The sequence below is a fragment of the Oryctolagus cuniculus genome, chromosome 12 (genome assembly GCF_964237555.1).
Source record: "Oryctolagus cuniculus chromosome 12, mOryCun1.1, whole genome shotgun sequence".
NCBI lineage: Eukaryota > Metazoa > Chordata > Mammalia > Lagomorpha > Leporidae > Oryctolagus > Oryctolagus cuniculus.
In genome coordinates this window covers 38,026,850-38,053,154 of record NC_091443.1, presented here as the reverse complement: position 1 = coordinate 38,053,154, position 26,305 = coordinate 38,026,850, and the positions used below count along the sequence as shown (strand labels likewise).

The following is a 26,305-nucleotide window of genomic DNA, read 5'->3' as shown; positions in this document are numbered from 1 at the left end:
TAACAGAATTACAAAGAGAGGAAGAGACAGAGATCTTCCATCCAGTAGTACACTCCCCAGATGACTACAGTGGCTGGAGGTGGGCCAGGCCGAAGCCTGAAACTTCGGGTCTTCCATGTGGGTAGCAGGGGTCCAAGTACTTGAGCCATCGTCTTCCATTGCCTTCCAGGTACATTAGCAGGGAGCTGGACCAGAAGTGGAACAGCCAGGACTCAAACTGGTACCCATATGGTATGCTGGCATCATGGGTGCCAGCTTCACCCACTACTCAATGACACCAGCCCTATCAGAGTTCATCTTTTGAAAAAACTCATTACAATGTGAAGTTTTGCCTTAGAGCCAGTCAGTATTGGGTTAGGTACTGATGATCCTTGCCTTCTTTAAAATCTTAATATTATGTTTATCATGAAGTTTTTATATTAATTTTTATTCATAAAAATATTTCATTAAAATATTACTTATCTCAATTACTGACTTTGTTTACACCCCTTAATTTTTAGCTTGAGATTGGGTGCCTCATTCACTTTCTCCTAGTTCTAGCCCTGAATATTCAATAAAAGATGAAGACACCACTAAAGAAAGAAAACAAGCAATCCTAATTTATCTTCATTGAAAATAATGATGGCGATGATAACTTACTATGTTATTTTAACTTGTATAATTTCTGTTGACTGGTGTTTGATATTCTGAAATATGGGGCATTATGGACCTAAACAATTGTGATTCTTCCCACCCTATAGAATTTATCCAGGTTTTAAAAATATTTGCATTCCAGAAAGCCTAACAATGTCTACACTGTTTCTGATGTCATGTTCAGTACCTGCACCACTTTTGTTAACTGTTGCTTTGTCTATTATAATCATTTCATCCTCTGTGCAGATCACTCATCATATCTATGAACAGTAGAGTCCTCATTTTACCCTAGTCCCTAAATATTTATTTAAATTCGAGGATATATGGTTTTTATAAATCAAAGTTAACTCAAGGACAGAAAATGACTGTTATGACACTTGCTTAATAAGTTGAATATTACTTTTACTTTGTAGGCCCATGGCTTAGTCTGAAATTTGAAGTTGCACTGATATATTATCCCTACTAGTCTCCCCAAGGATGTTGCCAGTCTTTTGAATTAAACTTGAATAAGGTTGATTTGTAGTCCCTGTTAATCAAAATTTGAAATGTTGACATTAGAAAATTTCATTCAGTGCTAATTATATATGACTTTTATGAAAGTTAGGAAGGAAAGAATCCTACATTTTAAAGTTTAGTATCAGCCTAAAGCCCTGTGAAAACAATAGTGAGTAGCTTAATAAGCCATCTTAATAAGATACCTTAATAAAACTAACCAGTTATTCTGGCTTTCTGCATTTCACTCAGCAGTATAAAAATCAGTAACTCACTTCTGTCAATTAATTGAAACTTTTCTGGGTTTAAAATGATCAAAAACCTTAGCAACATTTCCCATCCTTTCTTGACTCTTAAATCTCCTTAATAGCAATATATATTCTCCAGGTAGTGCTTTAAACATTCTTTTTGCTGTCTTATAAAAAAAAGAAGTTAATTTACATTGATTTTTATACATTTTATTTAAACACAATCTTTAATATTTGTAATATCGAACATCACATGGTATTTGACTTCAGCTAGGTAAGAAAAAGCATAATTTGCTAAAATTATGATGGTATATTGTTTGGATTAGGGACTGAATATAAATAAGAAAGTAGATTAAAATATATTAACATTATAGCATTAAATAACTGCTTGTGAGCAGTTTGGAATTTTTAACATTTTAAAAAATGAAATAATAGAGCATTTCAAGCCTCCATTTGCTAGAATATTTCCACAAATATTATGCTTTGGGTGTTTTACTCTTTAATATGTGAAAAACAGAATATTTCAATATTTTCTCTGTTTAGCTTTGTTTTTAAGTAATAGCTACTTAATAGTCAATAAGAGTAATTTGTTTTTTTATTATTTTATTTACGGTATACAAGTTTCATGCATTTCATGTATACAGATTTAGGAACATAGTGGTACTTCCCACCCGATTCTCCATCTCGACCATGCTCCAGCCCTTCTTCCAATATGAGTAATTTGATCAAGTGAACACAATTTATAGTTCTAGTGAAGGGACCCTTTTTAATATTTATTTATTTATTTATTTCGAAAGTCAGAGTTACACAGAGGAGAGGCAATGAGAGAGTGGTCTTCCATCCACTGGTTCACTCCCCAGCTGGCCACAATGGCCGGAGCTGGGCCAATCCAAAGCCAGGAGCCAGGAGCTTCTTCCAGGTCTCCCACATGGGTGCAGTGGCCCAAGGACTTCGGGCTTCTTCTATTGTTTTCCCAGGCTATAGCAGAGAGCTGGATTGGAAGAAGAGCAACCGAGACTAGAACCAGCAGGCATATAGGATGCTGGCACTGTAGGTGATGGCTTTACCCGCTGCACCACAGCGCTGGCCACGAAGGGACTCTGAAAGTGAGTCTACAGATTTATTTTTATGTCTCAGTTATCTGCATTTTAACATTAATGTACAATGTGAGCTTTCTCTAAGTATTCAGTGATCCATTAAAGATGGAAATGAAGCAGTTTACAGTGAGAAAGGTGAAGAAATTATGCCCAAACCAACATGCTGGCCAACTATGTTCAGCTGAATGGTCAATCAGCTGAAGGACTGGGTCATGAACACGCTCTGCTGATTTGCTTAAGCTCTAGTTTGTTCAAGTGTGGACACAGGAGTCCCCAGACCATTCCACTTTAAAAAAAAAATTTACCAATAATTTTATTCTCTGGCTTTAAAAATAGAACTCAGAACAGACAGCATCACTGCCTTTGGCTACATGATCTCCTGTGAACTTTTAAATTTAAAAATGATACTTCAGAGACTTTCACTATGTGGTTTTTTGTTGTTGGTGGTGTGTGTGTGTGTGTGTGTGTGTATGTGTTTGACAGGCAGAGTGGACAGTGAGAGAGAGAGAGACAGAGAGAAAGGTCTTCCTTTTGCCGTTGGCTCACCCTCCAATGGCTGCCATGGCTGGCGCACTGAGGCCGGCGCACCGTGCTGATCCAAAGGCAGGAGCCAGGTGCTTCTCCTGGTCTCCCATGGGGTGCAAGGCCCAAGCACTTGGGCCATCCTCCACTACCTTCCCGGGCCACAGCAGAGAGCTGGCCTGGAAGAAGGGCAACCGGGAAAGAATCTGGCGCCCCAACTGAGAAAGAGCCCGGCGCCCCAACCGGGACTAGAACCTGGTGTGCTGGCACCGCTAGGTGGAGGATTAGCCTATTGAGCCGCGGCACCGGCCACACAATATTTTTGCTCTTTTGTTCATTTTAACACATGCTTATCTAAAAATACTCCAAACATATTTTTGAATATTTTTATTACTTATTAACCAAAAAGCCCTACAAATACACATGAGTCAAAGACATTACCTGAATGTATTAGTTAAATGAGGGTGAAAGTTATTAAAAGAAAGATATTGTTTGCTGGAAGTATGTTTTACATCATATTAGATAGATATTAAATATTACAAACCTTCAAATAAAATATTTTGCAAAAAAAATTAATAGTTCGTTATAATTGACTGCATGCCCTTAAATACCAAGTAAATACTTTTCTCATCATGAAAATGTAAGCAATTCTGAAACCTAATTTGCTTGTATTAGTGGACTTACTAAATATTAGTCTTTGGGAGTCCAGTTTACACCACTTATCTTTCCTATGCCAACATTCTGTTTTTACGCTGAAGTATTCTACAATTTGCTGTTACATGATACTAGCCTCAGAGCTAGCTTTTTCAGTTTACTGAGTATGCTTAGTGTATTCTGTAACTGATAAATCAATAAAAACCTTATTGTAATATATAAACTGCCATCTCTAGGAAGCAGTTGTAAACAAACTAAGTGAACACATGGGTCCAAAAAAAAGGTATGTTGTGATTATATTGACTCTGAAAACATTTGGCTTTCATTTATTGTGTAGTGTAAATTGGTTATAGTACAGCTCATAATTTTTTGAATAATGAATCCAGTGAATAGTAAAACAATAAAAATATTTATATCCTAGGAATGCATTTTAAGTAGTTATTCTGGAGAGATACATGTTAGTAGAAAATTAATAGATGTGAATCATATTTCTTCTTTGGGGAATGAAACTGGAACATGTGAATAAAATTTTTATCCTTAGTAATTGAATTTTATATTGAGTTTATGTACTTTATCATATTATGATAGCAAAAATACACAAAACTTTTAAGTATCCTTTAAGTGACAGTTTAAACACAATAAACTGCAATGATTATGTATAAATGTTCTTAGGAAGGAGTAAAATGACTGCATCAAAGATTTACTTTAGATGTGAGCATTGTGGTCAGCAAGTTGGCCCTCCCCTCCCCCACATGTCCCAGCCCCCTTATGGTACCTGCATCCCATATTGGAGTGCCTGAGATCAAATCTTGCCTCCACTTCCAGTCCAGCTTCCTGTTAATGTGCACCCTGGGAGGCAGCAGATGATGGCTGAAGTATTTGAGTCCCTGACACTCACATTGGCCGTGACTTAAACACTTTCCTAATTATAATTACAAGAGAGGGTATTGATTTGATTCATGTCTTTATTCAACACATATTTTTTAAACATCTACTATGTGTCAAACACTGTGCTAGGCACAAATTAAAAAGTTCAAACTGTACCTTGGCCTCATTAAACAAATAGTCCTTCAGGAAATACAAATATCAAGTATTTACACAAATAAATATATCATGATAAATTATGTTTAATGGTTTGAAGAAAAATCCCTGTGGACTATAGGAAAATGTAACAGGGCAATTTAATTTAAATTTATGTTAAGGAAAGAGGTTTTTATTGAGCTTAGACCAAATAAAAAGCAATTAGCCTGGAGGAAAGTCTTCCACGTGAGAGCTAAACCCTGCGAGAGAATCCAAAAGATCTTTGCACAGAGTTGGGGTAGCATGGAGCAAAAAGGAGGAAAGAGTTGTGTGCAAAGGCATGTCTTGCAGAGCAACTTAGCATTTATTAAAGTTTCCCATCTGTTAGTTTCATTTTGTTTATTTCTTTCTTCTCCTTTCCTTCCTTCCTCCCTTTCTCCTCCCTGCCCCTCTATTTTTATTGTTTTTAGAAAGAGAAAGACATTTGGGTCCCTACCACTCATGTAGGAGACCCAGATTCAGGTCCCAGCTCACGGCTCCTTTCTGGCCCGTTGCTGGCATTTAAGGAATAAACCAGCAGATGGGAGATCCATCTCTGTCTGTCTGTCTCTCTGTGTCTATCTTTAAAATTCATTATGTAAATAGCATTTTTATGTACTAATAACAAATTTATTAAGAAATAAGAAAGTTTTTCACAATCATACAAAAACTAGTTTAAATAACTTTAACCAAGGATATGAAAGACCTCTACAATGAAAATTACAAAATACTAAAGAAAGAAATTGAACAAGAGGGACAGACAGGTTAAACCACTGCCTGTGATACCCACATCTCAGAGGGCTGATCTTGTAGTCCCAGCTCTACTTCCAATTCCATCTTCCTGCTGATGCACACTCTGAGTGGCAACAGATAATGGTTCAAGAACTTGAGTCCTTGCCACCCATGTGGAAGACCTAGATGAGTTCCTAACTCCTGGCTTAAGCCTGGTTCACTGCCGGCATTGTGAGCATTTAGGAAATGAACCCCCCCCCCCTTAAAATAAATGAAAGTAAATAAGTAAAAATTATTAAGATAATTTTAAAAAGAAATTGAACAAAACACACACACACATACAGAAATCTTTCCACAAAAATAGAAAACCTCCCAAATTCAGACTGGAAGAATTAATGTTGTTAAACTGTCTATACTATCCAAAGCAAGGTACAGATACAACACAGTTACCATCAAAATACCAATGACATTTACATAACAAGAAAAAAATCCTAAAATTCATATGAAATCACAAAAAAACTTAAACAAAGAAATTCTGAGCAAAAAGATCAAGCTGGGAACAGCACAATACCAGACTTGACTACAAAGTTCTTATAACCAAAACAACATGGTACTAGCATAAAAACCAGATGCATAGGCCAATGGTACAAAACAGAAATCCCCAAAATGCAACTACACATCTGATCTCTGACAAAGGCACCATAAATATGTGCTAAAGAAAGTACAGCCTCTTCAATAAATGGTGCTGGGGAAACTGGATATGTATAAGCAGAAAATTCAAACAAGAACCCCCACACACATACCTTTCACCCTATACAAAAGTCGACTCAGAGTGGATCAAAGAACTAATTGTTATACATGAAACTACTAGAAGAAAGCATAGGGGAAACACATGACACTACTAAAAGGAAACATAGGGGAAACAAATAGATATTAGCATAGGCCATGGCTTTTTGGATAAGACCCCCAAAGCACAGCAACAAAAGCAGAAATAGACAAATGGGATTATATCGAACTGAGAAGCTTCTGCACAGCAAAGGAAACAATCAACAGAGAAAAGTATAAAAACAAGAGAATGGGAGAACATATTTGTAAATTATTCATCAAAGGATTAATGTCCAGGATGCTTAAGGTACTCAACCTCAACAGCAAAGAAGCAAAGAATTCAGTTAAGAAATGAGAAAAGGATCTGTGTATACATTTTTCAGAAGAAGTACAAATAGACATCAAAAATGCTCAGCATCACTAGTTCTTAGAGAAATGCAAGTCAGAACCACCATGAGGTATCTTCTCACTCCAGTTAGAATGGCTGTTATCAAAAAGACAAAAAATAGCAAATGCCTGTGAGGGATGTAGAAAAAAGGGAAACTTTATATACTACTGGTGGGAATGTAAATTAATACAGTATGGAGAACAGTGTGTAGATGCCTCAAAAAACTAAAAATAGATCTACCATTTGAACCAGCTATACCCTTCTGAGTACATATCCAGATGAATCAAAATCAATATGTAAGACACCTGCACTCCCATGTTCATTGTAGCACTGTTAACATAACTACAATATGTAATCAGCCTAGGTGTCTGTCAACAGAAAAACAGATAAAGGAAATTTTGTATAAATACATAATGGATTATTATTCAGCCATTAAAAAGAATGAAACCCTGACATTTGCAGCTAAGTAGAAATAACAGGAGATCACTAGGTGCAGTAAAATAAACCAGAAGTAGAAAGACAAATACCATATATTATTTTTCCTGTGGAGGTTAAAAGTTAGTTGAGCTGAACCTAGAAAAGTTAGTGCTATGGAATGAGAATGGTGGAAAGAGTGGGGATGGGTGAAATTGGATAATGGTACCAAAACACAGTCAGCTGGAAGTAATAAGTTCTACTGTTACATAGCATAGTGGGGTGACTATAGATCACAATCATGTATTATATGTTATATAAAGAAGGTACACTCCAAGCACAAAGAACAAATCGAAAATCTTGTTGTCTGGCTTGATTGGTTAGCATTCCATATATTTGATGAAGTATTTGCACTGTATTCCTGAAAAAATGTCCAATTATTATGTTAATTAAAAATTCAATAATAAAATTATTTATAAAAAATTATGCAGTATTTATATTATATTTTTTAAATTTCTAATGATAGGCAGGCACTTTATACAGTAGTTAAGATGCCACTAGGTTAACCCATCCCTTATCAGAGTGCCTGAGCCCAAGTACCACCACACTCCTGATTCCAGGTTCCTGCTAATGTGTACTCTGGGAGGGAGCAGGTGATATCTCAAGTACTTGGGTCCCTGCCACCTACATGATATCAGGCTCCTGGTTTCAGCCCAGCCCAACCATGGCTCTTATGACCGTTCAAGGAGTGAATAAGTGGATGGAAAATCTTTGACTATCCTTGTATCTCTGTCTCTCTGCCTGTGAGGTAGATTAAAATTTATAAAACAAATTTTTTGATGTTCAAGGATGTGCCACACACAGAAACAGGAACTCTCTACGAAAGAAGATAAATGCAGAAAATGACCCAGTAAGAGCACAAAGGAAACCCAAAATGCAAAATTAAGACTCTTTACAGAAACATGGCAGTATGAAGTCAGTACTTAACAGTTGTCACTCTGAATGTTAATAGTCTCAACTCTCCTGTTAAAAGACACAGACTGGCTAAATGGATTAAAAAACAAAACCCATCTTTTCACTGCCTGCAAGAAACACATCTCACCAACAAAGGTGCATGCAGACTGAAAGTGAAAGGGCGGGTATGGTGGGAAGAATCACTGTATTCCTAAAGATGTACTTATGAAATTTATACTCATTAAATAAAATGTTTCTAAAAATAAATAAATAAATTTCTAATGATACGAGGATAACCTATTAGTTCTCTTGCATGGTAACCTCACCATTAGGCTAAATGAGGAGGTCAGATAATGTCATGTGATGTAGTTGATGTTTGCAGTACTAGACTACAAGACCTCTCATTTGCTGATTAGGGTTGTATAAGACCAAATCCTGAAGCACGAGAACTTAATCCAGGTCTCCCACATGGATGTCAGGAACCCAAGTACTTGAGTCATCCCTTGCTGCCTCTCCAGATGCACATCAGCAGTAAGCTGAAACTGGCAGCAGAGCTGGGGTTTGAACCCAAGCACTCCAATATGGGATGCAGGCATCCCAAGCAGTGGCATTTTATTGTTTTTGTTTGTTTGTTTTTAGTGACAGTTTGTCCATCCACTGGTTCACTCCCCAAATGGCCACAACAGCCAAGGGTAGGGTCAGGATGAAGCCAAGAGCCAGGAACTGCATCTGGGTCTCTCACTCAGGTGACAGGAACCCGAGTATTTGGAACATCATCTGCTGCTTTCCAGTTGCATTAGCAGGAAGCTGGATCAGAAGTAGAGCAACCAGGAATCAAACTAGCTCTTCAGAATGGGATGCCAGCATCCCAGGTGGCTGCTTAGCACACACACCACAATGCCAGCCCTACCGTGAAGCATCTTTAACTGCTTTGCTAAACACCTACCACTCAGATTGTGCCTTTAAAAAGTTGTATCAACTAATAGTCTATACAAATGCTTGTTTCCCCAAGCTTTCACCACTATTTCTTAAAAAAAAAAAAAGATTTTATTTATTTATTTGAAAGGCAGTTACAGAGAAGCAGAGTCAGAGAGAGAGAGCGAGAGAGAGAGAGAGAGAGGTCTTCTATCCGCTCGTTCACTCCCCAAATGGCTGCAATGGCGGAGCTGCACCTATACAAAGTCAAGAGCCAGGAGCTTCTTCTGGGTCTCCCACGCAGGAGCAGGGGCCCAAGGACTTGGGCCATCTTCTGCTGCTTTCCCAGGCCAAAGCAGAGAGCTGTTGTGGAAGTGGAGCAGCTGGGACTCGAACCAGCACCCATATGGGATGCTGGCACTGCAGGCTGTGGCTTTACCCACTATGCCACAGTGCCGGCCCCTCACCACTATTGCTTGTTAACCTTCCAGTCTGATAAGTGAAAATTTTATCTCATTGTACTATGCATTTCTTTAGGGACAAAATGAAACATTTTTGAAATTTTTAATTGGCAATGTGTTTTTCCTTATATGAATGCCCTATGTTTGTAAGCATTCTATAAATAGTAAATGAATTGGCCTTTGATTACATACTATAAAAATTTTCCCTGTTTATATAAACTTCATATGTTATTTTCTTTAACAGAGTTTTTTTTTTCTTTTGCAGTGCCAGATTTATTTGTTAAGTTGTAGTATTTTATGATATCCAATGCAGTTCACTGTCTTTTGTGTTGGTTATGTAAGGTTTTTTGTTATTAGTTGTGGTTATCTGTCTAAAAATCATTTGAACTGCTTGTAAACTTGCTCTTTGTACACTTTCTTTCTCATCAAATGGTTGCTTTTATTAATTAAAAGCCCAGTTGGTAATAGTTTTCATACTTTAATACTAATTCAAATTGGTTTATCTTCACAAATACGCTGTTTAGTCATAGTTATTCAGCCATAAATCTCCTCTTCCAAAATAAATATTCTTCAAAGATAGAACAAACAGAATTAAAACATAATGAGAGGTTTGAAGCTTTAAATGCTTAGATTAACTTCATTTAGGTGTGGGCGTTTAAAGGGAAGCACCTGAGATAGTCTTGACTGTAAAAGGAAATCTATGTCTTTCAATTCAAATAATTTTTAAAGTATTAAACTATTTAGTAAAATTATACAGCCTTGATTTATGATGTTAAGTAATAAAGAAACAAGTAGTTCTCCCATCTTGGTGTACCATACATATTTCCTCTTAATTTATTTTTCTGGAAATCATCAGGCTATTAACAAATAAAATTATGACACCTACATAATATATATATATAATATGTATACTTAATATAAACTTTATAGCCACACATCCACATATAACTGTTAAGTCTAACGCTCTCTGTCAGGTTCATAAGATCCTTAAGCCCATGGAGAATTCAGCAGAGTAATGAGCATAATAAGAGAAAAATAGTTGCTGTATTTTTCTCTTTTAAATACCCTGTGTTTATTTTAGCAGTTATATACTGTGCTTACCTTGATCAAGAGAAAGAGTAAATATTTCTTTGATAGGATAAAAAAAAGGAATTATATATATATAATAAGAATTTTAATGTAAAAATATTATATATATATATAATAAATGACTGGCAATACAGATTATTTTTAGAAAAAAATTTGATTATAGCTGAACAGATAGCACTTTTACAAAATACTTTATATAATACAGTTTTATAACTTTGTTTCATTTAACTTATTATGAATAACTTTCTGTGTCTATATGTTATATATAATCTTTTACTTAATAGTTGAAATGACTTCTTGTTTGGTTGTACCATAATTAATATAACTAATTCATTATTATTTTGATTTAATTATTTCAAATATCATTGCAGTGAATATAATTGCAGCCAAATTTGTACACATACATGCAATTATTACAAAGGAAACAAATTCCTGGAAATGAAATTGTGGAGTTAAAGAGTAATTTAGAAGTGTTAGAAAAAGTTTATTAATTAGAAAAACAATTAGGTTATTTATAGATACACCATTGGGGAAATTTGGATTTTTAACTCTAGATATATGGGGCTGGTGCCATGGTAGTAAGTTAAGCCTCTGCCTCCAGAGCTGGCATCCCATATGGGTGCTTGTTCAAGTTCTGGCTGCTCCACTTCTGGATCCAGCTCCCTGCTGATGGCCTGGAAAAGTAGTGCAGGATGGCCCAAGTGCTTCAGCCCCTGCACCCTCATGGGAGACCTGGAGGAAGCTTCAGTTCGACGCAGCTCTGGCCATTGTGGGTGTTTGGGAGTGAACCAGCGGATGGAGGCTTTCTCTGTCTCTCCCTTTCTCTGTCTGTGACTCTGCCTCTCAAATAAATAAGTAAATCTTCTATTAAAAAAAAAAAAACATATATAAAGGCTGGTGCTGTGGCACAGCGGGTTAATGCCCTGGCCTGAAGCGCCAGCATCCCATATGGGCACTGGTTTGAGACCCAGCTGCTCCTCTTCTGATCCAGCTCTCTGCTATGGCCTGGGAAAGCAGAAAATGGCCCAAGTCCTTGGGCCCCTGCACTCACGTGGGAGACCTGGAAGAAGCTCCTGGCTCCTGGCTTCGGATCGGTGCAGCTCATGGCTTTACATTGGTGCAACATAGTGCCATTAATAGAATCTTTAGTTCAGTGCTAAGAACTAATTCCTTTCTGTTTAACTCTAATTAATAAACTTATGAGAAAAAATACTGAGTTTGAGAGCAGTACTCCAGGTGTCAGATATAAAACTCATCAAAATTGGCTTCAAGAAACTTTACAGCAAAAGAAGGGAAACACTTCCAAGGATTTTTCTCTGGGGATAATAGAAATATTCATAGGAATTTCTTTGGAATGAGAGAAATTTAGATTCTATAACCCCATTTCCCACATAATTCACTTTCTGTGGAGTTTAGTGTTAACAGTTGGGATGTTGGAAAGTTCTTCTGAATCATAAAGATTATTCTGAAGAGCTGCATCTCAAGGTATTCAAAGACAGACCACTTGTCAAGGCTGCTGTTGGAGGTGTCATTCTTCCAAAGGCAATCTGTAACTGGGCAAACAGCAGAGGAGTTCTGGCTGATATATTCAGATTGGGAAGAATTATGTGAACCAGCCTCGTGTGTGAGTATCTAAAAATTCAGATGCATGAGCAACTGAAAGCAGCATGTAGGAAGAATTTTACTAATTATTTTGTTTAAGAAAGGACAGGATGAAGATGGCCCACTAGCAAAGATTTACAGTAACTATGCATAAATGTTATATGGTTGATTTACTGAAAAGAGGTATTTCTACAAGATTTACGTAATGCAACCCATACCAAAAGAGGCAGACACTGCATACTGCCCAACCTATGTGAAACTAAGGAAAAATAATAAATTACAAGTCTCTTGTACTGTGTTTTGTAGAGTATTTGAAAATCCTTGAGGATTTCATTAGGAAGCAGGTTTGAGACTATTTTCTTCCTCCTGATGGAAATTGCTCTACCAAGTAAGGTAAAAGAATAATAGTTTGCACTGGCCTAATAGAATGTCCTCTGGTTCCCTGTGGATAATCATTATAGGTACATGAGGCCTTATTTATTATCATCTTCGCTGCTTATTTCAGGTAATTTGTAGAAATATAAAGATCTATATGTAATGTTAACAGTAAAATTTTATTAAGAATAAAACAAAGCATTTGAAAATTTTCTCTGTGAATAAATTACTCATGTAAAAAAATTTCAACATAAGTATAATTCACATTTAAGATAACTGTAACTCAGCTCCTGATGCAATTTACCAAATAGTGTCCTGTCAGTTTGATTGAGTTAACATATCCCTATGTCACTAGATTTCTACCAAAGAAAAAGCTAGGTACTGAGAATAAAGTCCACCAATCCTTACTATGAACACTTTCACACATAAGAAAGATGCCTGTAACTTCATTTTAAGTTATTTGTGGCACTTGAAAATTACCAACTGTGAAGTGATTAGATATTAAAGAGTGGAAATTACAAATACAAGTGACATAAAAATCAGAAATCAGGAAAAACTAAAATCCAGTCAGAAATATTAGTCTTCATCTTTCTATGCTTCCACAATTCCCTATCCATGGAGTAAAAAAATAAAATAAAATAAAATTTAAAATGTATACATGTTTGAAATGTACACTATTTTTGAGATCAAAGAAATATAAACCTGTTTCATTCAACCTTTATAACCTTTTCCTTTTTATATATTTTGGTGTGATCACAGTCCCAGTTAAATTTTTTTCTATGATAAGTATGCATCATAAACTTTTTACAGAGATCTGCCTTTTACAATTATGTTACTTAACTAAATTTTCATGTTTTAGAAAGATGGATCTCTCTTATATAAAAAAAATTTAGGGCTCAGTGACAAACATTTGACACAGTGGTTTAAACTGCTTGGGACACCCACATTCCACATCGGAGTGCCTGGGTTCAAGTTCCAGCTCCACTTCTGATTCCAGTATCCTGCTAATGTGTACCCTGGAAGGTAGCTAGTGAGAGTTAAAGGAATAGGATCCTTGACACCCGTGTGGGAAACATGGATTGAGTTTTTGCATCCTGGCCCAACACAGCTGTTGCAGGCATTTGGGGAATAAATCAGTAGATGGAAAATTCTCTCTCCCTCTCCCTCTCCCTCTCCCACTCCTTCACCCTCTCCCACTTCCTCCTTCTTGTCTCCCTCTCCCTCCCTCTCCCTCCCTCTCCCTCTTCTTCTCCCGCTCTCCCTCTCCTTCTCCCTCTCTCTCCCTCTCCCTCTCCCTCTCTCCCTTTCTTTTCCCCCTTCACATGGGTGCAGGGGCCCAAGGACTTGGGCCATCTTCCACTGCTTTCTCAAGCCATAGCAGAGAGCTGATTGGAAGTGGACTGGAACCAGCGCCCATGTGGGATGCCGGCACTGCAGGTGGTGGCTTAACCCGCTACGCCACAGCGCCCCCCGGCCCCAAGAATGTAAATTATATTATGTCTTATTCCCAGCACATGGGAGTGTGATATTTATTAATACAAATATCCTATTGTTTTCTGAGTTCCTGTTCTGCTGGTTACCAGAGCAAAACACACAATACCCCTACCTTCAGGTAACTTTGTGGGCCTGTCATTGGTGTCAGGTTTCCTGGGGAATCTTCCATATGATTTAAATATCCTCTGATAGACAAAGGGAAAGAACTCAATAAAATTATCACTTGATCCTGATTCCTTCCATTATCTCAATCACTTTCTAATGTTAAGTTAGGGGCTTACGCAAAATAATTCCATTATCTTCTGTTAAGTACTTTCCTAATAGTATCATCCACTGCACTAGGGCTGCCACAGACTAATTGGAATCCAGTGGACAATCCAAACATGTAACTTACAAAGTCTTGAATAAGCCATAGTAAAATTACACCAAAGTTATTTTAAAATCCAAGACTTGGAATAGAAGTGCCTTAGAGAAACTATAAAGAAGGAAATAAAGTTTTAATCCTTCTCCATGTTATAATTTTTAACTGGGTGAAACGAAAGTAAAGAATGCAAAGTTTTAGCTGGCGCCGCAGCTCAGTAGGCTAATCCTCCGCCTTGTGGCGCTGGCACACCGGGTTCTAGTCCCGGTCTGGGCACCGGATTCTGTCCCGGTTGCCCCTCTTCCAGGCCAGCTCTCTGCTGTGGCCTGGGAGTGCAGTGGAGGATGGCCCAAGTCCTTGGGCCCTGCACCCCATGGGAGACCAGGAGAAGCACCTGGCTCCTGCCTTCAGATAGGTGCGGTGCGCCGGCGGCAGCGCGCCAGCCACGGCGGCCATTGGAGGGTGAACCAACGGCAAAAAGGAAGACCTTTCTCTCTGTCTCTCTCTCACTGTCCACTCTGCCTGTCAAAAAAAAAAAAAAAAAGAATGCAAATTTTTGTGTATTTTGATTGTTATATGTCTAAATTTTATGTTTGTTATTCATTTAAATAGATATGATGGATTGGTGTAACTCTTTAGTTACATAGGTAACTTTCCAGTGCCTTAGACATTTTGGAGATTGGTGACATTGAATAAAAAAAAGGTCATATATCTCATCTAGGTGCAGCTGAATATATGTGGAATAAGTTTTCTGTATATTCTCATTAATCTCAAAGATAAATTCAAGTTTCTTGCTTAGTTTCAAGTTGGACTTGATTAATTTGAATGTTATAGTAGAAAAAAAAAACAAATTAAATAGTAAATGTATAGTACTAATGCTTTAAAACTAAATATGGTTGCTCACATTTCCCAGTATTTTCTTATTTTTGTCCTCTTCTTCTTGAAATATATATAGATTCATCATGTAATACTAGTTGACAACAAATAGTGATAATCTTTTATATAGACAGAAATCACTTAAGAGAAAATGCAAATCCCATAATATATTGTGTTTCCTATTTATCAGTTGATACATGAAATTCCTCCACCAAATATTCTCAGATTTGATTTAAAGCTTTGTATTATAATAAAATGCAGATATACTTTTTTAAAAAAGGATTAGTCTCAAAAAAATAATAATAATTTGAAAGCTTTATTTCCTGAATATCACCTTGTGTTTCAGATAATAAGGGCTATGAAAATGATGTGTACTGAGTTTATAGTATTTATGAGTCAATCTTTGTTAGATCAAGAATTAGAGCTGAGAGAGGCATGTTTATGCTGAAGGTAGGCTTTTTTACTGAAATATATTTAAACAAAACCAAGTTATCTACTCTACTTCAAAATTCATATAGACTCTAAGTTTACCAACATTTCTGTACTGATGGCAATTCTCAAGTCTCATGACAGTGACAAGATATGAGAGAGATCTGAACACAGAGGATCAAGGAGATAGTAAGAGGATTTTTAAAAACGCATTCTTTGGTTTCTTCTTTACGTCAAGAATCTTGATGTGAGGATTAATGGAGAGAAAAATACTTGATTCTAATTGTTATCATATATCCATGTAAGCTCTCAGTGACATTTTAACTAAGCTTGAGATTTTTAACACAATTTTTGTCCCAGAATACATTAAAAAATATGTTGCTAGTACCATTCTAGATTATAATGCACAATTCTTTGCCAACAAGTTTTATAATTTAGAATAAATGGATACATTCCTTTACATATACATCTTACCAACATTATCCATGAAAAATAGGAAACCTGAACAGACCAATATAGAGTAATGAAATATGTAAAGTTCAGAACCAGATCACTTCACTGTTGAAATCTACCAAAAATTTAAAGAACCAAGGCCAATTCTTCTCAAACTGTTCCAAAAAATTTGAACATGAGGGAGTTTGTCCAAATTCATCCTTAGAGTTCAGCCTTAGCCTAATACCAAAACCAGAGAAGGACACAACGCAAAAAAAAAAAAAAAAAAACACACACACACACCAGTTTCCCTGGTGAACATGTATGTAAAACCCTCAACAGAATACTAGCTGACAAAATTCAGCAGCACACTAAGAAGATAATTCATTGTAACCAAATGGGATTCTTCCCAGAGTTGCAAAGATGGGCAACACATACAAGTCAGTAGCCACATCAGCAGAAAGAAGGACAGCAGCCGTATGATCATCCCAGAGTTGTAGAAAAAAAGCATTTGATAAAGTTTCGACATCCCTTCGTGATGCAAACTAAGCAAATTAGGTATAGCAGGAATAACACTCAGCACAATAAAGGCCATTCACAAGTATAATAAGCCCACCACTAGTTTCACAGTGAATGGGGAAAAACTGAAAGCTTTCTAAGATCTGAAGCAGGGATACAAAATTTCATCACTTTTATTTAATACAGTGCTGAAGTCCTAACCATAGCAGTCAAATAGAAAGAAATAAAGGGCATCCAAATTGCAAAGGAGAAAGTTAAATTTTCCCTGTTGGTAAACAATGTAATCTTATTTACAGAAAACCCTCAACTCTACCAAAAAGACTGTTAAAACTAATAAATGAATTCACCAGAGTTGCAGGATACAAAATCAACATACAAAAATCAATAGCAGTCTATATGCCAATAATGCACTATCTGAAAAAGAAATCAAGAAATCAATGCCATTTACAGTGGATACAAAAATAAAATACCTAGGAATAGATTTAACAAATGAGGTGAAAGATCTCCATAGTGAAAGTTATAAAACATTGATGAAAGAGGCCAGCACTGTAGCGTAGTAGGTTAAGCATCTGCCTGCAGCCCCGACATCCCATATGGGGGCCCAGTTTGAGTCCAGGCTGCCCCACTTCTGATCCAGCGCTTTGCTGATAGCCTGGGAAAGCAGTGGAGGATGGCCCAAGTGCTTGGACCGCTGCACCCATGGGGAAGACCCAGAAGAAGCTCTTGGCTCCTGGCTTTGGATTGGCACAGCTCCCACTGTTGCAGCCATTTGGGGAGTGAACCAGCAGATGGAAAACCTCTTTCTCTCTCTGTCTCTCCCTCTGTCTGTAACTGTGCTTCAAAATTAAATAAATAAATCTTAAAAAAAAAAAAAACTAATGAAAAAAATTGAAGAAGATAACAAAAAAAATTGGACAGATATCGCTTGTTCATTGATTGGAAGAATCAGTGTTGTTAAAATGGATTAAAGACTTAAATCTACGACCCGACACCATCAAATTATTAGACAGCATTGGAGAAACCCTGCAAGATATAGGTACTGGCAAAGACTTCTTGGAAAAGACCCCGGAAGCACAGGCAGTCAAAGCCAAAATTAACATTTGGGATTGCATCACATTGAGAAGTTTCTGTACTGCAAAAGAAACAGTCAGGAGAGTGAAGAGACAACCGACAGAATGGGAAAAAATATTTGCAAACTATGCAACAGATAAAGGGTTGATCACCAGAATCTACAAAGAAATCAAGAAACTCCACAACATCAAAACAAACAACCCACTTAAGAGATGGGCCAAGGACCTCAATAGACATTTTTCAAAAGAGGAAATCCAAATGGCCAACAGACACATGAAAACATGTTCAAGATCACTAGCAATCAGGGAAATGCAAATCAAAACCACAATGAGATTTCACCTCACCCCGGTCAGAATGGCTCACATTCAGAAATCTACCAACAATAGATGCTGGAGAGGATGTGGGGAAAAAGGGACACTAACCCACTGTTGGTGGGAATGCAAACTGGTCAAGTCACTATGGAAGTCAGTCTGGAGATGCCTCAGAAACCTGAATATAACCCTACCATTCAAGCCAGCCATACCACTCCTTGGAATTTATCCAGAGGAAATGAAATTGGCAAACAAATAAGCTGTCTGTACCTTAATGTTTATTGCAGCTCAATTCACAATAGCTAAGACCTGGAACCAACCCAAATGCCCATCAACAGTAGACTGGATAAAGAAATTATGGGACATGTACTCTATCGAATACTATACAGCAGTCAAAAACAACGAAACCTGGTCATTTGCAACAAGATGGAGGAGTTTGGAAAACATCATGCTGAGTGAATTAAGCCAGTCCCAAAGGGACAAATATCATATGTTCTCCCTGATTGGCGACAACTAACTGAGCAGCAAAGGGGAAACCTGTTGAAGTGAAATGGACACTATGAGAAACAGTGACTTGATCAGCTCTTGTCCTGACGGTTGATGTACAATGTAATACTTTATCCCTTTTAGTATTTTTGTTCTAGTACTATTGGTTGAACTCTGTAATTAAAACACAATTATTCTTAGGTGTTTAAATTTTAACTGAAAAGTGATCCCTGTTAAATATAACAGTGGGAATAAGAGAGGGAGGAGATGTACAATTTGGGACATGCTCAATCGGACTTGCCCTAAATGGTGGAGTTAGAAATGTGCCAGGGGATTCCAATACAATCCCATCAAGATGGCATGTACCAATGCCATCTCACTAGTCCAAGTGATCAATTTCAGTTCATAGTTGCTCACACTGATAGGTCTAAGAGTCAAAGGGATCACACAAATAAGACTAGTGTCTGCTAATACTAACTGATAGAATCAAAAAGGGAGAGAACGATCCAACATGGGAAGTGAGATACACAGCAGACCCATAGAATGGCAGATGTCCTAAATAGCACTCTGACCTCAGATTCAGCCCTTAAGGCATTTGGATATGGCTGAAGAGCCCATGAGAGTATTTTAGGCATGGAAAGCCAAGACACTCTGGCAAAAACAAAAAAAAAAAAAAAAAAACAAAAACAAAAAAACACCTAAATGAAAGATCTCTGCAAGAGAGATCCCAGTGGAAAGAATGGGGCCATCAAAGAAGGAGGTACCTTTCTCTGAAGGGAGGAGAGAACTTCCACTTTGACTATGACCCTGTCAGAATAAGATCAAAGTCGGCAAACTCAAAAGGCTTCCATAGCCTTGGCAACTCATGACTAGAGCCTAGGGAGATTACTGACACCATAAACAAGAGCGTCAAATTGTTAAGTCAACAACAGGAGTCACTGTGTACTTACTTCTCATGTGAGATCTGTCCTTAATATGTTGTCCAATGTGAATTAATGCTATAACTAGTACTGAAACAGTATTTCACACTTTGTGTTTCTGTGTGGGTGCAAACTGATGAAATCTTTACTTAATATATACTAAATCGATCTTCTGTATATAAAGAGAATTGAAAACAAATCTTGATTTGAATAGAATGGGAGAGGGAGCAGGAGATGGGAGGGGTGCGAGTGGGAGGGAAATTATGGGGGGGGGAGTCATTGTAATCCATAAACTGTACTTTGGAAATTTATATTTACTAAATAAAAAAAGGAAAAAAATGTCCATACTATTCAGTGCAATCTATAGATTCATTTTAATCCACATTAAAATACCCATGACATTCTTCACGGAACTAGAAATAAAAACCAGAATAGACAAAGCAATCTTGAGGGGAAAAAAGCAGGATACATTATACTACCTGATTTTACAATGTTCTACAAAGTTATGGAAATCAAAACAGCGTGGAATTGCCATAAAAACAAACATGTAGACTGATAGAACAGAGCCTGGAAGTAAACCCACACAGCTTTAATCAACTGATCTTCAACAAAGGTGCTAAAAATAGGCAATGGGGGAGGGTAACCTCTTTAAATGGTGATGGGAAAAATGATGTCCACATGCAGAAGAATGAAACTAGATCTCCATTTCTCACCATATGCAACAATCAACTCAAAATAAATTAAAGACTTAATACTTGGAGCTAGGCAACTACTAAAGAAAACATAGAGAAAGTGCTTCGTGACATTGAAATAAGTAAGAATTTTGTTTTTAAGATTTTGAAAGCACAGGAACAAAAGGAAAAATAGACAAATTGGATTACATCCAACTAAAAAGCTTCTTCCCAGCAAATGTAACAATCAGCAATTTACAAACCATACATCTGATATGGGGTTAATATCCAGCATATATAAGAAATTGAAACAACGTTGTACAAGTCAGTCAGGGGATGCTGATGCCAGTCATGCTTTCCTGTGGCAGGACCATAAAACATCCTGGTGTGATCACAGCCAATGTCTTTGTTTTATACTGCTGGCTTATTAAGTGCCAATGGCACTAAAAATATTTTGGAATGCTTTATTCTGTGCCTCCGTCAGCATTCTGTTCTGTTCATATATTGCAGCCCTTTGTCCCGCTGACTCTTTAAAAAAAATTCCATATTTGAGATTCAAATATTGTTAGATACCTGCAGGATTTAAGATCAACATGGCAGTATTTGTTAATGGTTAAGAAAGTTTGCTTTATTATAGAATGATGATCCATTTTTTTAGCTTCTTAATCAAAACTTCTCTTCTGTTACCCATTTTTGAGAGCAACAAAAGTTGAGGGTCAACTTCCTATGTAAAATTCTAAGTGTGTAAACCCAGGAACTTAGATTATCCAAGTCATTCCTTAGAATTCAGCATTTTGACCACTACTGGGAAAAAAATTTAAAATTCTACTTTTCTGGTAGATCACTGAAGTGGGAAGAGCATAAAAATTGCACTTTTAATGCTCTTGCTATTAAAACTTGTGATATATTTCTACCAAAGAGGAGGCTGTAGAAAAGGCTCCCCTTGTTTGCTAGGGAGGTGAAGCAGGAGGTGTGAGCACTGAGACAAGTGCCATCTGCCTTTCACAGTGTTTCCATATGTCAGCCTGCCTTCAGGATGTACACACAAAATCACGAGACAGGGTGATTGAAAATGGTTTATCATAGAGCTGTTCTTTTAGTGGGGCACTATTTTCTGAATATTGCTTGTTGGGAATCGTCACGTAATACCCTTTGTTCAGACAGGAAAAATGGAATCTAGAGTAAGATATGAGTATTTACTTGGATACAATTCAGTTGATGATGAGGAATTTATTTTCACTCCTAATCTGTCCCTTTGCAATAAAATTACCTACTCATTAGGAGTATTCAAGCCCACCAAAATTCAGAAACAAGCTTTGACAGTTTCAATACTTTTCAAAGCAGTGTGGCAGGTTTGAGAGATCAAGGATATAGTAGTTAGAATTAGCATCACATCCCAGTGTCACAACCACAAACTATATACCTCTGATCACATTACCTTCTATATGCTTTTGTTTTGTCATCTGATGGTAATATTTACTATGGAAATAAAAATTAAATACATGCATAAATGACTGCTCAAAGTGCTGGTATATAATCAGTAATCATTGTGTATTACTTTCCTTTCAAAATATATCTCAATATTCATTAAGTATGAAAAATGGAAATCAACACTTGGGAAAAATGATTAGTAACTTCTAGTCCATCCAAGTTATTTGATGGAAAAATGCATTCCATTATAGTATGTGCAGTCATATAATGACATGGAAATAAGAAAGTAACATTTTAAAAGGATTTATATCTAAAATATAGCTGTTAATATATTTTCATGTTTATGTAGAAATTACATTATCACTAATAATAAATTGTAACTATTAGTACCTAATGGTTTTACAGTGTTATGAATTTACTTTTATAATGTGTTGGTAAACTAGAAGATGAATTATACCACTAAGTAGCTATCCCAATTTGACAAGTAATTTTGAAGAAAAATCTGAAATCATGTTATCAAGATAAACAGTTCATTAATCTGTAACCTGAAATCTGTAGGTCTCTGGTAACTCATTTACATAAATAGGTCTGAAATGAAAACAAGGAAACTAGCCTAGGTTTGTCACTATTTTACCTGAGAACCTTGTTATTAAGATTTAGTTGCCTGTGTTTCAGTTTCTTCCTATTTAAAATAGACAACTCCTAATCCTAGCTCTTGCCCTTTTTCTATTCTATGAAGCCCTTGGGAAGATGTTACTGAGTAATATGTATAATGGTTGGAGTCTATATTAGTGAGCTACATAGTTGTTAAAGGATATTACAGAATAGCCTGTAGGCAAATCCTGTAAGATGCTTCACACAGATACACAGCTACCTTCCTGTTGGCACAGCCCGTGTTGGGCACATGTATCCCATTCCTTCCAGAAAGGAAAAGGTACTTCATTGTGTTTCAAAAGTCAGTTAGCTTTTATAAAACTAAGTAATTGACATTTTACTCATTTCTGAGATTTTCATAAATCATTCAACCTGGATAAACTTGAGAATGTGGTTGATCTAGTAATTGTTGATGCATAGTGGACACTTTACAAAACATGATAGTTAAGTATTTCCTCCTAACCTTTTACCCTAGCAAGATATGAGAGTTGTAAATGGAAAGATGTCTTAATGTAATATAAAAAGGAAGTAAAAGGATGATGAGCTGCAGAAGCCAAATGAAATATGATGTAGACTCATCTCAGCAATTTGGGATTCCACTGATTCTGAATTTATAGTAATTTAAGTTATACAAAGTGGAGCTTACTTTGTACTATCAGGAAGGTTGGTTTTAGTTTTTGTGTTTTTCTAGTTAGTATAAATGATATTGCCAGGGAGGGAAACACTTAACCAAATTGAAAGCAGTATTTTCTGGCTCTCGACAGCACATGCAGAGCCTCGATCAATCCTGAATCAAGAAGAATTTCACATGATGAAGAAAGGATAGGCAGGAGGCCTTCAGTAGTTCCCAGTTACGTCACAGACACATGAAGTATTTGCTGCTTTGAGAAGCCTACAGCCCATGCAGGCCCTGAGCCCTGTTAGGGGAGCTGCTGGGGAATCCATATTACTTCATTGTCCCAGAGAAATGGGGGTGGGAGGGAGATGAAGGTGTTGTGGCACAGCAGCTTAAGTCACTGCTTTGGATGCTCGCATCCTGTATCGGAATGCCTGCAATCAAGTGCCGTCTTTGCTTCAGTCCGTCTTCCTGCCAGATACAAGAGAATACAAATGATTCAGTGAAGTTAAGAAAACAATTCATGGTCTGAATGAGAAATGTAGTAAAGGGATAGAGATCATAGAAAAGAACCAAGAAGTGTGATGCTAAAGAAACCAATAAATGAAATTAAAAATGCAATTGATACCCTCAACAGACAAAAAATAAATAAAAAGTCAAGCATGAGAAAGAATTTGTGAACTTGAAGACAGGTATTTTGCAATTACCCAGTCTGACAAAAAGAAAAAAATAGAATAAATGAAGTAAGCCTAAAAGACTTAAGTACACCAGTAAGTACAAATGTTCACATTATAGGCATTCAAGAAGGAGATGAGAAGGGAAAAGACATACAGTCTGTTCAATAAAATGATAGCTGAAAACCTTCTAACTCATGAGAAATATGTGGAAATTCAGGCCCAGGAAGCTCAAAATATCTCAAGTAGATCTGAGCAAAAGCATTACTACTGAGACATATTATAGGCAAACTGTTATAAGTAAAAGACAAATAAAAAATTCTGAAAATAGCAAGAGAAAAGCATAAAGTCAAGTATGAGATAATGCCCATTAGATTAACAGCACATGTTTCCACAGAAATCTTACAGGCCAGGAGACAGTGGGATTCAGTGACCTGAAAGAAGGCTTCCAACCAGGAATATCATACCCAGAAAGCTATCCTTTAGGACAGGGGCCAGCGCTGTGTGGGGCCTGCAGCATCGGCATCCTATATGGGTGCCAGTTCTAGTCCCGGCTGCTCCACTTCCAGTCCAGCTCTCTGCTATGGCCTGAGAAAGCAGTGGAGATGGCCCAAGTCCTTAGGCCCCTGCTGGCCCCTGGCTCCTATCAGCACACCTCCAGCTGTGCCGGCCATCTGGGGGGTGAACCAATGGAAGGAAGACCTCTCTCTCTCTGTCCCTACCTCTCACTGTCTGTAACTCTACCTCTCAAATAAATAAATAAAAAAATCTTAAAAAAAAAAAAAGAAATAGAGGACAAATAAAGTTTTTCCAAGACAAGCAAAAATAAGAAATTCATCACCAAACAGGCCTTACAAGAAATCCTTAAGGGATTCTTACAGTAGACGTGGATAGACAATAACTAGCATCATGAAAACACATGACAGTATAAATCTCACTAGTAGAACACAAACACACAAAAGAAATCAAAATTTATCAGTACAGAAAACTACCAAACCACAAAGATGAACAATAAGAGCAAAAGAGAAACAAAGGATACACACACACACACACACACACACACACACACAAACCAGAAAAAAACGAAGAAAATTACAGGAATAAATCTTTTTCAATAATAACCTTGAATGTAAATGGATTAAATTCTCAAATTAAAAGATGTGAACTACCTGTATAGGTTTTGAAAAACAAGGCCCATGGGGCCGGCACTGTGGCTTACCTGGTTAATCCTCTGCCTGTGGCGCCGGCATCCCATATGGGTGCCAGGTTCTAGTCCTAGTTGCTCCTCTTCCAGTCCAGCTCTCTGCTGTGGCCCTTGAAGGCAGTGGAGGATGGCCCAAGTGCTTGGGCCCCTGCACCCGCATGGGAGACCAGGAAGAAGCACCTGGCTCCTGGCTTCGGATCTGTGCAGCGCTGGCCATGGCGGCCATTTTGGGAGTGAACTAACGGAAGGAAGACCTTTCTCTCTGTCTCTGTCTCTCTCTCTCTCTCTCTCACTGTCTATAACTCTACCTGTCAAATAAAAATAAAGAAATAGAAAAACAAGACCCAGTGTTGCCTGTGCTGTGGCATAGTAAGCTAAGCTTCCACCTGCAGTGCCAGCATTCCAAATGAGCATGGTTAGTGTCAAGGCTGCTCCTCTTCCAATCCAGCTTTCTACTATGGCCTGGGAAAGCAGTAGAACATGGCTCAACTCCTTGGGCCCCTGCATCCACATGGGATACTTGGATGAAGCTCCTGGCTCCTGGCTTCAGATCAGCTCAGCTCCAACTAGCTGTTACAGCCATTTGGGGAGTGAACCAGAAGATAGAAGACCTTTCTTCCTTCTTTGTCTCTCCCTCTCTCTGTAACTCTACCTCTCAAATAAATAAATAAAATCTTAAAAAAAAAAAAAAAAAAAAAAAAAAAAAAAAAAACAAGACCCTCTGCCTATAGCAAACACACTGCCTTTAACAAACTATCACACAGACCTCCACAGACTAGCAGTGAAAGGATGGTAAAAGATATTCCACAGAAATAGAAATAAAAAGTGTGCAGGGATAGCTATATTAAATCAGACAAAATAGTCATTAAGGGACAGACATTATAGCACAGTGAATTAAGCTGCCGTTGTGACATCAGTGTCCCCTATCAGAGTGCCAGCTCGACTTGCAGCACCTCCACTTCCAAGCCAGCTTCCTGCTATTGCACATCCTAGGAGACAGTAGATGATGTCTCAAATACTTGGGCCTCTGTTTCACACTTGGGACACCCAGATGTAGCTTTGACTGCTGGCTTCAGCCAGGCCCAGCACTGGCTTTTGCAAGCATTTGAGGAGTGAACCATGAGATGGAAGTTTTTTCTCTCCCTCTCCTTTCAAATAAATAAAAAATAAGTAAACATTAAAACTATTAAAAGAGACAAATATTATCATTATATAAAATCTACCAATTCAAGAAGATATAATCATAGATAGATACACAGCTACTTCAAAAAGTTCATAGAAAATAGAATTAAAGTATGTTTCTTTTGGTGGCAAAAAAATGAAATCCATGCATACTTTATAATTTTCTGTGGAATTTTTTTAAAAAGCATCAAATTCATTCAAATGTGTAGGAAAAACATTATTAGATCTCAAGGGAGAGTAGATTGCTTTACAATAATTGTTGGAAACTTCAACACTCCACTTTCATCAGTGGAAAGATAATTTGGATGAAAAAAATGAACAAAGAAATGTCATTGTTAGACTATATTATAAACCAAATGATCTGAACGGAAATTTCTCAATTATTAGTCCGACCAGCACATGAAACATTTTCTGGGACAAATCATGTTTAGACCACAAACACATCTTAAGAAATTAAAAAAAAAAAAAACTGAAATGATAGTGAATATCATCTCTGATTGCAATGAAATGACAG

The 26,305-nt window shown here is 37.2% G+C and overlaps 1 protein-coding gene across 7 annotated transcripts in view; it reads left to right on the top strand.

The window, feature by feature from the left end:
* The window catches only part of MIPOL1 (mirror-image polydactyly 1), a 353,299-nt gene that overhangs the window by 320,066 nt on the left and 6,928 nt on the right, over positions 1 to 26,305 (top strand). The window contains exon 14 of one of the 7 annotated variants that reach the window (XM_070053733.1): positions 7 to 25,324. The exons of the other annotated variants lie outside the window; for them this stretch is intronic. Coding sequence (XP_069909834.1) covers positions 7 to 64 — 58 coding nt within the window. The 3' untranslated portion in view covers positions 65 to 25,324. Of the gene's footprint in view, positions 1 to 6; positions 25,325 to 26,305 lie in introns of those variants that run through there. 7 annotated transcript variants of the gene reach the window in all.